This window comes from Aquarana catesbeiana, linkage group LG02 (genome assembly GCF_042186555.1).
Source record: "Aquarana catesbeiana isolate 2022-GZ linkage group LG02, ASM4218655v1, whole genome shotgun sequence".
Taxonomy (NCBI): Eukaryota; Metazoa; Chordata; class Amphibia; order Anura; family Ranidae; genus Aquarana; species Aquarana catesbeiana.
This window is the reverse complement of record NC_133325.1, coordinates 388178826-388194644: the sequence shown is the minus strand read 5'-3', so window position 1 is coordinate 388194644 and position 15819 is coordinate 388178826. Positions and strand designations below refer to the sequence as shown.

The 15819-nt window shown below is 40.2% G+C and overlaps 1 protein-coding gene across 1 annotated transcript in view; it reads right to left on the bottom strand.

The window, feature by feature from the left end:
• The window catches only part of LOC141128105 (uroplakin-3b-like), a 51383-nt gene extending 35831 nt beyond the window's left edge, over window positions 1-15552 (bottom strand). The window contains exons 1-2 of the mRNA XM_073615188.1: window positions 15299-15552; window positions 7194-7334 (exon numbers count right to left, since the gene is read on the bottom strand). Of these exons, the coding sequence (XP_073471289.1) occupies window positions 7194-7334; window positions 15299-15362 (205 nt within the window). The 5' untranslated portion in view covers window positions 15363-15552. The remainder of the gene's footprint in view (window positions 1-7193; window positions 7335-15298) is intronic.
• Window positions 15553-15819: the final 267 nt, after the last annotated feature.

Sequence of the window (15819 nt, the reverse complement as noted above, 5' to 3'; positions counted from 1 at the left end):
GGGGGGGGGCGGTAGCAGCGGACACTGCTATCCCCAACCTCCCCCCCACCTCCAGATCTTTGATTTCCTCCATGTTGTCCAGGTAGATCTTCTCAACCTCTGAAAGGTTGACTAACCCTGCTTTAAGGTAACAAATCTTTAGGGCTTTAGAACCATCCTTTGGCAGATATAACAGCTATGATACAGTGTGTAAATATACTGTGTAATATATGTATATATATATCAGTGGTGGCTGGTCCTCCCTTGTATGGGGGGGCGGCAAACAATCCACCCACCATCCTCCCCGGTCGGTCAATCGGATCACCCCTTGGTTGGTCGAATCACTAACATCTCCTGTAGCTCGATCTTCTGCCCACCAACCCCGCACTTACCCCAACTAGATCGCGGTCAGCTCTTCCTTCTCTGTGGCTTTACCCTGCGTCTCCTCCTCCTCGGCTTCACGGTGGCTTCCCCTGCATCTCCTCCTCCTCGGGGGCCGATACGATTGATTCGCCTCTCGGCCAATCGGGTCTCGGGACCCGCTTTCTGATTGGCCGGGAGGAGAATCAGGAAAGCAATAGTGAATATTAATTCGCTATTATCACACAACTGGGTGGGCTAGGGGCACAGAGCCCACCCTTTTTTGAAGGCAATTAGAGCCTCTGGCTCTAATCATGTGCTTAAAAAAAACCCCCAAAAAACATTGAAATCAATGCATCCGGCACCCTGCATGTAGATTAGGGGTCAGGCGCATAGATTAGGGGGGCAGCGCCCCATATGGATGTGCTGCCACTGATAAATGAATAAATATATATATATACATACATATATATATATATATATATATATATATATATATATATATATATACAGTTGTGCTTATAAGTTTACATACCCTGGCAGAATTTATGATTTCTTGGCCATTTTTCAGAGAATATAAATGATAACACAAAAACTTTTCTTTCACTCATGGTTAGTGTTTGGCTAAGTCCATTTATTATCAATCAACTGTGTTTACTCTTTTTAAATCATAATGACAACAGAAACTACCCAAATGACCCTGATCGAAAGTTTAAATACCCTGGTGATTTTGGCCTGATAACATGCACACAAGTTGACACAAAGGGGTTTGAATGGCTATTAAATGTAACCATCCTCACCTGTGATCTGTTTGCTTGTAATTAGTGTGTGTGTATAAAAGGTCAATGAGTTTCTGGACTCCTGACAGACCCTTGCATCTTTCATCCAGTGCTGTACTGACGTTTCTGGATTCTGAGTCATGGGGAAAGCAAAAGAATTGTCAAAGGATCTGCGGGAAAAGGTAGTTGAACTGTATAAAACAGGAAAGGGATATAAAAAGATATCCAAGGAATTGAGAATGCCAATCAGCAGTGTTCAAACTCTAATCAAGAAGTGGAAAATGAGGGGTTCTGTTGAATCCAAACCACGGTCAGTTTGACCAACTAAATATTCAGCCACAACTGCCAGGAAAAGTGTTCGGGATGCAAAGTAAAACCCACAAATAACTTTAAGTGAAGTACAGGACTTTCTGAAAACATGTGTTGTGGCTGTTTCAAGATGCACAATAAGGAGGCACTTGAAGAAAGATGGGCTGCATGGTCGAGTCACCAAAAGAAAGCCATTACTACGCAAATGCCACAAAGTATCCTGCTTACAATGCGCCAAACAGCACAGAGACAAGCCTCAAACCTTCTGGCACAAAGTAATTTGGAGTGATGAGACCAAAATTGAGCTTTTTGGCCACAACCATAAACGCTTCATTTGGAGAGGAGTCAACAAGGCCTATGATGAAAGGTACTACATTCCTACTGTGAAACACGGAGGTGGGTCGCTGATGTTTTGGGGATTTGTGAGCTACAAAGGCACAGGAAATTTGGTCAAAATTGATGGCAAGATGAATGCAGTATGTTATCAAAAAATACTGGAGGAACATTTGCATTCATCAGCCAGGAAGCTGTGCATGGGACGTATTTGGGCATTCCAACATGGCAATGATCCAAAACACAAGGCCAAGTCGACTTGTCATTGGCTACAGCAGAATAAAGTGAAGGTTCTGGAGTGGCCATCTCAGTCTCCTGACCTCAATATCATTGAGCCACTCTGGGGAGATCTCAAAGTGCAGTTTATGCAAGACAGCCCAATAATTTACAGGAAGAGGAGGTTTTTTCCCAAGAGTAATCGGCAGCTTTACCATCTGAGAAGATAAAGAGCCTCATTCACAAATACCACAAAAGACTTCAAGCTGTTATTGATGTTAAAGGGGGCAATACACGGTATTAAGAACTGGGGTATGCCTTTCAAGACAAGCTCCACCTCTATTCGCTATCTAGGAATTTACATCCCAACAGACGCATCCCAACTCTTCTCCAGTAACTTTACCCCTCTGCTTCTTAGAACACAAGTGGATCTGACTACCTACGCATCTAAACAGCTTTCTTGGGTGGGTAGGGTGAAACTTTTTGAAAATGGATGTTCTCCCTCGATTCTTATATGTCTTTCAAACCATCCCTATCTATATTCCCACCTCGTTCTTTAAGAGGCTTTGTCAGATTTTTTCCAAATTCATATGGAAGGTGGACTGTCCCAGGATAAGATATAATACTATGATCCTTCCGAAGGCCCGGGGTGGAGCAGGGGTCCCAGACACCTCCACATATCACAAGGAGGCGGTACTCACACGTATCATAGATTGGTTTCACCACCCTTCGTCCAAACTCTGGGTTCAACTGGACAGTTATCTAAATGAGATTGATCTTTGCGCTTTACAGCTGTAAGTGGGTGGAGATTCGGACTCTGGAATAGGGAGAGTCATAGACGCCTAGCTCAGGTCCTTCGCGCGGACCCATCCTTGAGAACGCACATACCCTCCCAGCTTTGAGGCCCCCAACAATGTGGTTACAGAGAAGACAAATAGTGTCCTAGATCCGTACTTTCTCTTCCCTATTGGATATGCTAGATGACCCATCAAACTTCGATGAGCTACTTTTACAGCCCGACCCGACCGACACACCTAGTATCCCTACTGTACTCCCTACTACTGAACATATCTACCCCTGATCTTCCAACATACACGCAGAAATGGGAAAAAGACTTACAACACTCTATCTCACCTGCTCATTGGCAAAAGTGCTTTATCCTGACGCATAGGATTTCCCTAGCAACTAAGACTCAAGAAAAAGGGTTTAAGCTGTTGACAAGATGGTACAGATGCCCGGCGACTATTCAACGGTTTAACCCTTCTTTGCCAGCTACTTGTTGGCGATGCCTGTCCTCTAGAGGGACAATGCTCCACATTTGGTGGACTTGCCCTCCTATTAGGAAATTCTGGCAAAAGGTCTTTGACCTATACTGCAGGCTGATGGCGACCTCAATTAAGCCACACCACAGATAGCCCTCCTATCTATGATCCCAGGACCCCTCAAGTCGATTAAAAAAGATACATTGCGCCACTTTCTGGCCGCAGCTAGGACGATGATTCCCTGTCATTGGAGAATAGCGGATGTACCTTCCCTGGGCGATTGGGCTGTCGAAGTGGATCAGATAAGAGATCTGGAGCATCTGTTGGCGTAGGAATCCGGGAGGGAGGAACAGTTCTCCACCACCTGGACCTCATGGTCAATGTTTTGCTACTCTGAAGACTTTACTTTATTGGCTGCTGATGACTAAACCTCATCTACCAGATAGCCATGCTGGAGTGATCCTTAACCTCTTTAACATCCCTTATTCCTTTCCTTGATATAATCCTCTTCTCTCTCTCTGCTTGCTTTTCTTCCCGCTTTGAACCAAGCACACAAGCATATGAATGGAGGCCTTATGCCCAGGATAGTTCAATGAACTAGATATCTACTATAAGACAATAAGAGATCCCTACAGCATATCATCCCGAATAGGATGGACCACATGACATCATGGATATGCAATACATTAGAGACAAATTATATGTTGGAACCTACCCGTATGATATTATTCACTCATTTATGTGGCGTATGTTTACACTGTGATATACCATTATTTCATCAGAGATCCTACAGTAAAGATGCCTCGGATTGTGCATATTTAGAAAAGGTTCACCTCATGACTATTTGTAAGCTACTTGTGATAATACTCTGTAAAGTGTTTACTTCATTTGTTCTCCCTTTACCTTAAAATAAAATAAGATGAAAAAGAACTGGGGTATGTAAACTTTTGATCAGGGTCATTTGGGTAGTTTTTGTTGTCATTATGATTCAAAAAGAGTAAACACAGTTTATAAATGGCTTCAGCCAAGCACTAACCAAGGGTGAAAGAAAAGTTTTATCATTCATATTCTCTGAAAAATGGCCAAGAAATCATAAATTAATTCTGCCAGGGTGTGTAAACTTATGAGCACAACTGTATATATATATAGCTATATATATATATATATATATATATATATATACACACATATATGGTCTGTGTATTTAGCTGTTTGCCCGGAGTTCAGCTTTAGAGTTCAGCATGCTGCTGAAAAAATTAGGTGATTATCATAGGTGTGTGCAGCCTATTGCATTAGGGTGTGCACCCCAAATGTATTAAAACATGGACGGTGTCAGTAGAGCAGAGCAGAGGTTGGTGTCAGGGACGTGGACCGTGTCAGTAGCTTTTTATTTTTATCTTTTTTTTTTTCTAAGGAGCCCCATTCGGGGGCATTGGTGCAATATCAGCAGGGGGAATCTGCACCTCAAGTGGTGATTAGGGTGTGCCCAGGCACACCGGCACACTCCCTGCGTACGCCTATGGTGATTATCAACAAGAGCCTAAGGACTCATACAAAAGGCCAATTAGGGCTGTATACATCCCAGACTAGCATATTTATGTGGTGAATCTGTCCAGGTGTTTCAGATCAGCTGCAGACAGGAAGCCTGTATATATCAATAAGGCTGACACTGTCCATATGTTTGCATGTAATATTAATAGCCCATGGATTGATTACCTACAGTTAAGGATGGATGTGTGCCCCTGGATGCGGACTGTCTGCATCCAGGGGTACACATCTACTCCATGCGCTATTACATGCAAAAATCCGCAGAAAGCCGTGGACGGCGTCAGCCTTGCATTGATTTGTATGGGCTTCCTGTCTGCACCGGGCCATACCCACCGCTGAAATACACTGATCTGGTAGGTGTATGGCCCTAATCGCCCATGTACATAGGCCTTAATAACATGGTAAGTAGGACTGTATTTATTGCTTTAGCTGGCTATATTGAAGTGGATCTTTTATACAGTTATAGGTAAATGTTGTACACATTGGGCCACTAGGGTTTATGGAAGCAGCATCTTGAAAGTTTTCATGTTTCAACTCCTCCCCACTTCTATTACTTTGTGGCTTTTTCAATGCAAAGACTACTAGATAAACATTGTCAAATCAGTCAGGAGTTTATATAATCCACACCTGTGCCAAACTATGCAGTCCTCTAGTTGAGGGATCTAAAATATATTCACTACTGGAGAACGAGTACCTGCTTTATTGCCAAAACTTTCTATCAGTAGCAAGCTGCTCTGTGGCAGTCAATCTGTGAACCTCCTTGAAGTATTGTATTGATATGTAAAAAGCTTGTTTATAGAGGTCAGTTCATCAAACTAAATAGAGGGACAACTGTAGAGAAATTAGAGATGGAGATTTGGTTTAAAAGGAAATTTGACTATTCCAAATGGGGATTATATCTCCAAAAGAGGATCATTTTAGGTGGATGCTAAATCAGAGACTTAAATAATACCTAAACCCAAGAACAAAATTGTAATATTGTATATAGCTTAGGAGTCCTTCAATGTGTTGGCTGCATTTGTTTTTGTTTTCAGGCTAAGAACATTTTCAGCAACTACAGAAAATACCAAAAGATCTTGCCAGTGACCTTTTAACTTCCTGTGAAATACACTAAAAGCCCAAACAATCTTATCTTTCTTCGGAGCTGTAACAGACTCAACCAGGACTGGGCCCTTTGGAGGGGACTGCAGGGTAGCCTCTTGCCTACAGACTATGGCCCTGGCTTTTGAGGGGGTTCTATTCTTGGGAGGTGTGTGCCTGGGGGACCCTTGAAGTGGGCTTGCTTCGGATTTGGGATTGTCTCCCCAAAATACACAGACTCTGGGAATCTAGGCCCAGGATACAGATTTGTGTCCAAACCAGCAATGACTACTTTAGAGTGTGAGACTTAGAGCAGATGTTAATCTAATCAGTTCAAACCAATCTGATACTGGGATCTCCTGCTATAATCTTTTTAAGGTGTTATGTGTGTCTTTGCCCCATTGTGTGCCACCTAGGTGTGAATTCCCATTGTTAATTGAGTCGCCTATTTTTTCTGTCTGTCTGCTCATTTCTTGGAGATCTGTATAATATTGTGTTCACTTTACCTGGTTATTGAACCATTGTGGGATGTCTATATGTTTATGCCTATAGTAATCTGTTATGCACTTTGTGTATCCAAGGTTGTGGGCTTGGTGCTGAACGGTCTGGGTGGGCACTGAGTCACTTAGGCTTGTCTAGGTGGCCAGTTGTTTAATTAGTGTACTGTGTATGCTTATGTTGGCTGTTCCTTAGCTGTGTTAATTATATTCCTGTTTACAGTTTGCATTGTATACGATAATGAGCTCAGACTCTACCTGATCTTGTGTCCTATATATTCTGTGTGAATTTACAATAAAATCAGTTCGAGTTCCAGTTTGCACCTAAGCTAGTGTCGTCTAGTCCTTGGTAGTACCTGGTTCCTGGGTCCAGACTGGAGGAAGCTGTATACTGACAGAAACACCTAAGTTGGGTGCTGGATGTTCCATCACAAAAGCTATCTTTTGTAAACTAGAAATCCCTCTAAAAATGGAGAGAGAAAGTTATTTTTGTAGCCTAAACCAGGAGAACAGCCTTGGGTGACAACCATGGCTCCCTCTATAGATACAATGGAGTGAATGAGTGTAGCCGTCTACAACGTAGGACAATAAGTATGTTATTTGCAGGATGGCCAGGTGAAAACAATGGGAAATAATGAAAAAAGAAAACAAATGCAGCCACCATATCTAAGGACTAGTAGGCTGCAATATATCACATTTTTGGTTTTGGGTTTAGAAACACTTTATGGTGGGCCATAGAAATGGATTTGCCACAGTAAAAGATTAATTTTAAATACACATAGTATTACACATAGTATTAAGAAAATACAAATGCAGATTATTCTACATACCGTCATTTTTTGCAACAACTAGCCACACATTAGTTGTATTATACTGAGTAAAAACGCAGTTCGGTTGTTCCAGTACAAACGTATTGTATGTCACGTTGTATGTTGCGTTACGCCAAAACCCTGGTTTATATTGTGACACATCTAAAAACAAACAGCCACATTATTAATAAGCATTGCGAATTTCTTCATGCAAAAGTGCTCTTCTATATTCAGACTTTGTATAAGGGTTTGATGATTCCCATTAGGTCCATTGTTCAGGCCTGTTATCCAACCTATGTGATTCATTACAAATTCACTGCAGCATCTTTGTACTGGTCCCTTCACCATTTAAAAGTAAATTAAAGTAACGCTAAAGGCAGAGCGTTTTTTTTAAATTTTGGATAGAGTAAAAGAGGGTTATAACCCCTGTCAGTTTTTTTTTTTACCATCTAAATCAAGTAGGGGAGATTCAGCCAATCCCCAGGAGATGTCCATTTGTGACGAAACTCACAGGGTGAAGCCTCCGACGGTGGCGTCATCACGCTAGCCTTCCACGACGGTGGTGAGACGAACGCTCTAGCAAATAGGGAGAAGCGTATAGAGACACTGCGGCTTTTATATGACACAACCGCTTATGATGGCACTTCGTTCCTGTAAGTGCAAACCTTTCTTTTAATAAATGATTTTGAACTGACATACTGCACTATGGAAGTTTCTATTTTTTTAGCTTTGAGCAATATTAGAAGATCGGCTGGCCCGGATAATGTTAAGTTCTGGGAAGACTTTTAAATTCCCTGTGCTGGGCGAGACTGCTAGCAGCAGTCATGGCTTTTTGGTAAGCAAGCTACCTCACTTTTGGGTGTTGACCTGAACACACGTTGGTTTTTGCTTTGGGAAGATTGGTATCACAGCTTTTGTTTCCTGCAAATCATCCTTTCTCCTCTGGAGGCTTATTGCTCATGGATTTTCTCATTGATCACTATGGGACATTGCTTTAGTTTTATTTTTTATTTTTTGAACATTTTTTCTTTTTTCTTTTTTAATGTGGTATATTTTGATTTCACCTATCATTGTATGCATCACTGTTGTTTCGATTATTTTACAATTTTTATCATCATAAGGATATCATATTTTATAGACATGTGCACACTGAAATATTTCATTTCGGAATTTCGTTTTCGTCCAAAAAAATACATTTATTTAGTTACTCCCGAAATTCGTTTTTATTTATTTCGGTTTTCGTAAAAAATTGCATTCGTCCGAAAATCCTAATTAAGGTCGAATCTGTCATTGAATGCTTATGGTGTCTGTCGAATGTTCAAAGAAGATTCGACGGAGCAGCTAAACTGTGCGACGCCGTATAGTTTACCTGCTCCGTCGAATCTTCTTAGAACTTTCAACAGACACCATAAGCCAAAGTACGTGTGTACTTAGTTCTAGCTATTTTACTGCTCCTCCTCTTTGGTTACAATCAGCCAATAACATTCATCATCATCCTTATTTTTATTTATCTTTCCTCCCCTACGTCGAATCTTTCCTCCCCTACGTCGAATCTTTTCTCTCTACGTCAAATCTTTTCTCCCCTACGTCGAATCTTTCCTCCCCTACGTCGAATCTTTCCTCCCCTACGTCGAATCTTTTCTCCCCTACGTCGAATCTTTTCTCTCTACGTCGAATCTTTTCTCTCTATGTAGAATAATCTTGGACTAATAGAGTTAAGGTTAGGCACATTCGACCACAGGTTTGATGGACAGATTGTTATTGTCATCATCATGTCGAATCTCCTATCTATATCGAACTGTTGTAGCAACGAAAACGAAAATAAAGCATTTGTTTATGTCGGATCTTTCGTTTTTCGGACTCTGCACTTTCGTTATCGTTTGTTAAAACGATAACGAAAATACCTGAAATTCGGACGAAAATGCATTCGGACGAAAACGAATGCACATGTCTAATATTTTATATCATTATTAGCGCTGAACTCACTGTGTTATTTATTTTATTGGAAGTTTTTTTTGGTATTGAACTTTAGGTGCTGGCTGCTTTACACTTATAATATTTTCATTATTTTTTTAGTTGTTGATTTCTATTTAGCGCAGCGTTGACCTAAGGGTTTTTTTCTTTTATACAAGTAGGGGAGATTACCTTTCAATTTCTGTCCCATAGCCAAAATGAGACTAGAGAGCAAAGCCCTCCAAAGTGAGGGAATCCTAGGGTGTCACCAGAACTAGTGTCCCCATGGGGAGTTTTCCCTTCTGTTCTAGTGTCAACCCCATATTTCTGATTTTTCTTTACTTTCACTTTCAATGCAGGTTGCGGGAATAAAGCCGCGGCTGTCTCCACACGTCTGTGATTCCTGCTACAGACAGTTCAGGTGTGAATGGGGCATAAAACTGGCCAAAGTTGGATCTAAATCAGGGTTCAGCAGGGTCTGGCCGAATATTGATCAGTGTGTGGCTGTCCATGCTATACCAAAGTCAAGCATTAGACCCTCATTCAGCAATTTCATATTAAAACGACCCATAAACACTACAAGACCAAGCAGTTGGTCGTGCAGGCACGCTTTACCTTTTTTTCAAAGGTCTGTACATAATTATGTGTTTGGAATTTCTGAACATACGTGTTTATCTATGGAGCAGGGAAGGAGAATGTAATCAGACACTTTCATCAAAGGCTTATCTTGGGAGTGGGCAACAGCAATCATTTGAAAAAGTCAACAGAGTTGTTAGTTACTGCCTATGCAATCAAGTCACTGGAGCATCTGGTCTCTGATCTGGAAAAATCAGTTAGACTGAGCAGTTTATTTATATTTTAATATTGGTCTTTACACAGTAAAGCTTAAGGCCATACACCTTGTACAACCACTTTTACCTACATGTAAGCCTATATTAAGGCTTACCTGTAGGTGCTGGAAATATCTCCTAAACCTCCACGGTTTAGAAGATATTTACAATAAAGCCGTGCACCAAAAGGGCAGATCGTGCCGTTTCTAAAGGGGGTTATGCCGTGACTGGCGGCTCCTGCACGCATGCGCGGGAGTGACGTCACGCAACTCCTGCCAGTCACAGAGTCGGAGTTTGCGGCTCCGGAAGGAAGAGGGTTGAAGATGGACAATCCCTGCTAGTGGGGACAGCGGTGACATCGCAGGCTTCATTTTCAGGTAAGTGACACATAATGGGCTACTATGCGGTGCATAGTAGCCCATTATGCTTTACCTTTGCAGGGGAATAAAGAGCCATCAGGGTTTACTTCCTCTTTAAGTAAGATACAACTTTGTTTCTAGTCACAGTTCTATACTATGTATTGTTTTTGTGTTTTCAGTGTGCCCAGTGCCTAAAGCGGAGTTCCAATTAAAAAAAAATAAAATAAAAGTCAGCAACTACAAATACTGCAGCTGCTGACTTTTAATAATTAGACACTTACCTGTCCCAGGATCCAGCCATGCGGGGGAACGAAGCCCCGCTCGTCTCCTCCTCCTCTCTGCCGCGCCAGCATTGTCACTGTGGATGCACGAGCCGCGCTGCGTGCTGTGACTGGCCGGGCAATCATCTGGGACACATCACAGGTCCCAGATGATTGCCCGGCCAGTCACAGCACGCAGCGCGGCTTGTGCATCCACAGTGACAATGCTGGCGCGGCAGAGAGGAGGGGGAGCCGAGAGGGAGGGGGGAGAGGTGATCTTCCTTCTGGTGCCGCGGTGCCCCGGGAGGAAGTGGGAGCTGGAACCCTCTAAAAAGAGGGTTTGCACTCACCACCCCCCCCCCCCCAAAATGACATGCTAAATGTGGCATGTCAGGGGGTCACCTTCCCTTAAAGCGGAAGTTTCATTTTTGGGTGGAACTCCGCTTTAATGTACCTAAATAAGATAAATATATACCCTAATATTGTGTCCTGTGTTCTTGTATGTATACATCCTAATGCACATTTATATCACATACGAGAGATTGAAAACATTAATTTGTGTCCTTTAAACAATGCACAATAAGAAATACATACTTACTGTACATTCCTTTAAAAGCTCACTCCCAAAGTGCTTCTTGTTTTGCAGTTTGACCTTATTTTCCCACAGGCATTTGTTATATAGAATATGAATATGCATTAGGGTCTTTACAAAACACAAGTTATACATTCATTTTATTCAGCTAAATTAATTGCTGAGTACACTGACATTTTTTTTGTCAGCATAGATAAGAACACAGCTGCTAGGTAAAGACTTCATTAGGTAGTTTAATTAGGTCATTTAATCAGGTAGTTTAGCGTGGTGTCACATATACTATGTATTAATAAGATAATTGCAGTAGTATTGCCAAACTTTAGAGACCACTTTAGATGCCTATCTCATGACTCATTTGTAGCTAATTTAGATGTTCAGAAACATACATATTCTAGCTAACATACCTATCTGCCCTACTTTCTCCTTAGTATAGATATGTAGCATTGAACTTCCACCTTACCCCTTTACTATTGCTATTCCTAAGTTTCTTTGCTGAAAGACACCAATATCTACCAAGGACTAAAGCCTATTACTAACGATGATATTTTCGGACAAATGATCGTCTGTTTTTTTGGTTTTTTGCATGATAGTCTCCATATCGTAAACGAATAGGTTACTTAAGTACGAAAATTCTCGTACAACAGAATAAAATTTGAAAGTGATGTCATGTATTTGTATTGTATTTTCAAACAAAAACTGTATTGATTAAACGAAAATCGTACGATCTGGTATTGTAGAAGGAACATTTTCACGTGTATCCCTTCAGAAAATTTCAGGCGAAAGTTGTAAACTAATGATCAGATTATCGTACGATTGCTTCGAAAGCGATATTTTGGTCATGTGTACTAGGCTAATGTGTTCACAAGGCAGATTGAGTTTTATTATCATTCTAACAGTAACTGTTAGTGCTGTTACTATACAGTCACTGGTCAAAGAAGGTACAAGGTTTTTCATATTCAGCGTTCCTGAGTACAGGGTGGTCATAAAATATTGCATTCGTTTTTAAATTATTGACTAAGCATATGGAACTATTTATTAAAATTATATGAAATTTGAGTTCTTAATGTTGTATTTCATAATGCAGTTTTTGATGATCACACTTCAACATAACAGCTGTTGCTGGTATTTCTTAAAGCCAGTTCCTGAAATCCATTAATACATTGTATAATTGATTCACCGATGTTGCCTAAATTGCTTTAATTTTTCTAGCCTTGAGTTCATCCAAGAAAAAAGGTTTTGAATAGTAGACAAGGCCCCACATGGGGGATCTACCATAATCCACCTTTAGTAGATCATGTTGCTTAGCCACTGTTATCTGTTGAGCTGAGGTCAGAGTTGGTGGTACACATTGGATAGGGATAGGGAGGGAGAAGGGAACAGTGGGCCAATGATCTTCTACAAGCATAGTTATACTTTACCTAACTTAATAATATTCCTGATAAAAAAAATCCCTAAAATCTGAACTAAACTTTATGTTCACTATTACTTCTGTTTCAATATTTTTTATTGAGATTAGATTGAAGGACAGTTTCAAGCTACAAATAGCTATTTAGACCAAAAAGTATGTGTTCAGTATAGCAAAATAACAAAACTTTGTAGGGATTACTATTATTTCTGTTGTTTGTGATTTATTTTATATATTTACAATTTATAATTTTACAAAATACTATGAACAACAAAAATGATTAAATCAATAGAGTAGATTATTCATTCATTAAATTTAGCAGCACATTACAGCAAGAAAGAGAGAATACTTGTTGGGATGTACCCGGCTTACAAGTTTTATGAATGAATAAATAAACCACTAATGTTCACTGGTGTGCACTCATCCAATTTTCTTCATCCACAGGCTGTACCCATAGACATCCAGGTGTATTCACAAAAATGACAGGTGGGAAAATAACTGTCCATCCTATGTGTCACTAGAATCCTCAGCTGATTCCCATTCAAATCAGCTAACTGATCAAAGTAATGCATGCATAGATAATAGTGAGTGATAACACCCAGTAAGGTTGCTCTAAACAGCCCATTCCTCAGCAAAGCAGTAGGTACCAGACCAGATGTGAGTTCATGTTATTTATTGCCACCATTTGCCAAAGACCAAGAGATATGATTCACCAAGATCCTAAACTTGATTTTCTGGCGTCATCATGGCAGCATTCATGTGGTAAGTTAAAAAGTATGCTGCCATGGATTGGTGCCAGGAAACGAAAATTATGGTAGGTATTTGAAATAATTTTCTGTTTTCCAAGCTGCAGGTTTTCAGGATCACAGCATGTTTGCCTTATTCTGATTTGCTAAATCCAAATACCAGACTCAGGATTATCTATGCACATGCAGATTCAATAAAGTCCAGCACACATCCCAATGGTTGTAGAATATTATTTCTGTTTGTATACCCCCTCACTTCACAGAAGAAAGGGGAGCAGGGATTTTAGAATAGTGGTTTATGAAAAATAACTTTAGAATATTTAAACTCAAGTTTGAAGCTAAATATTTCCCCATTGAAATCACTGAAGTGAACAACAGTGGTTTATGTTAAGTAAGAAAACAGTATTTAAAGGATAAAGTTTTCTGTTGTATACTGTTTAGATTATTTAAATATTACATTTGTTGTTAAATATTGAAAACAAAATTATTTATTTTAGAAAGTTTTATATTATGTTAGTGGTTTCCACGTTCCTATTTATATAATTTCTTAAAAAAACGTGTGTTAAAAAATACCGGAGAAAGAACTCTTCTTTTTCTACTCGATTATTATGTAATCCCTTGTGGTAAGTTACATCACAAGGATCCTCAAATAAACAGCATTTTGTGGTGAAAGACAGTGAGCCCTGTTTACCACTGCTGGTAGCGTTAACTCTACATTAGTATAATAGATATTTTGCATTGCACAAAACCACAACTGTGTTGTCCAACCACACCGTGGAACTATTTTGCGGCGCATGGGTGCAAAATCTGGTGCAGCTCTGCATAGAAACCAATCAGCTTCCAGGTTTTAATGTGAAAGCTTAATTGAACAAGCTGAAGTTTGAAGCTGATTGTCTACTATGCACAGCTGCACCAGGTTTTGCACTCTTCAGTTTTAGTAAATCAACCTCATGGTGTCTTACTGACCATTTGAAAGTAGCCTACTATTGTCTTGTGTGCAGAGAGGCACTCCTCTGGGAATTACGTTAATTATACTTGAGCCACTGTGAGCAATTTTCTCTTATTACACAGATCTTACTAAACTACCATACCAGTTACCGCGTGTTGAGCATGTCCACCATTGAGTTTTGAGATGTGCTTGCTTTCTGGGGGTATTGTTTGGCCCTCCTGTGTGGCTCCCACCAAGGCCATGATATGATCCCTTGTTTCATCTGTCTGGAGGAGTAACAGAGTAATTGACACTTGGTTCTCCTGATGAAGTTGATTTTAAAGTCCAGGAAACACGTTTAGCCCTAAATTGCCAGTGGTAAACTATTCCATTTTTGTTGGTCCTGTTGCTTGTTTCTTATAGCTCCGTACCCATGGGCCAAATATTGGCTGGTTCAACAGAAACCATCCGGCATTCGGCCTGTCAGAATAGCCCAGCTACAGTGAGCTCCTCTCAAGCTCCCTCGCTGGGTTGAACATAAAACAAAATGATAATGTGTACCTAGCTTAATCAACAGCCAACAGCAAATATCTATACCAAATTCTTCCTCATAAATACTCCTATTCTGATTTTTCAGCTGATTTGTTACCACTTTTTCTGCTTAATGTGTAATATCAGCTGTGAATTAACGTAAATGGCAGAGGCTTACCAAACCTGAAACCTACCTGAAACCGGGGTAAGTGATTCATTGCATTACACTGTGAGGTTACTCCTATGTCCCCCAGGCTGCCTAGTGCTTGCATTAAAACGTGTTCTCTCTGACTACTAGGTTATCTGTGCCATACCAGAACATGTAGTTATATTTTTTAGTAACTAGATTCTTTTAGCTGCTAACCCTCTCTAGAATTGGAAAATGTGTCCAGACTAAAGTGACTAGGTATGTACATGGTGTCTTAATGAAAGCTTATTACTAAAAAATAGGTATCTCATGCTCTTACGACAGTATAATAGTGAATCTAGATATCTAATAATGCCTTTGTAGTGAATTCCTACCTTTTGTATATACAGCGGCGCACATTGCTAAGAATAGTCCCAGTTTAATAGTCAGATCCATCATTCCAAAAGATCAAGGTTTCTTGTAAGCGTTTGATGTTGTAGTAGGTTTTCTATCGATACTTTTCACTGTTTGATATCCTTACATGCGGAACATTTGTTGCGTACTTTAGGAGAGGTGACATTTCCCAGCAGCACTTGTTCTCCCCTAAGGGGTGCAATGCTATTTATTAAAATTACATTCTTCAGACTTTGACCTAAGTATAGAATGATTGGCATACTTGTCAAACCTGTTTAAAAGGAAATTATAGGAGGAGACATGGTTCCTTAGGTGAAGGAAAACTGTGGTATTAATGATAAAGTAGATCACAATGTCACTTGGTAACAGCAACTTAGATTCTTTGAATGGTCGAACAAAGTGAAGGATCATTTGTTTAAGCTTCTTTTACTGGTAAAAAAAAGGGTTGGTTGAGTTTAAGAATTTCTATGCGTGTTTTAGATACCTTGAATTTACAGAACAT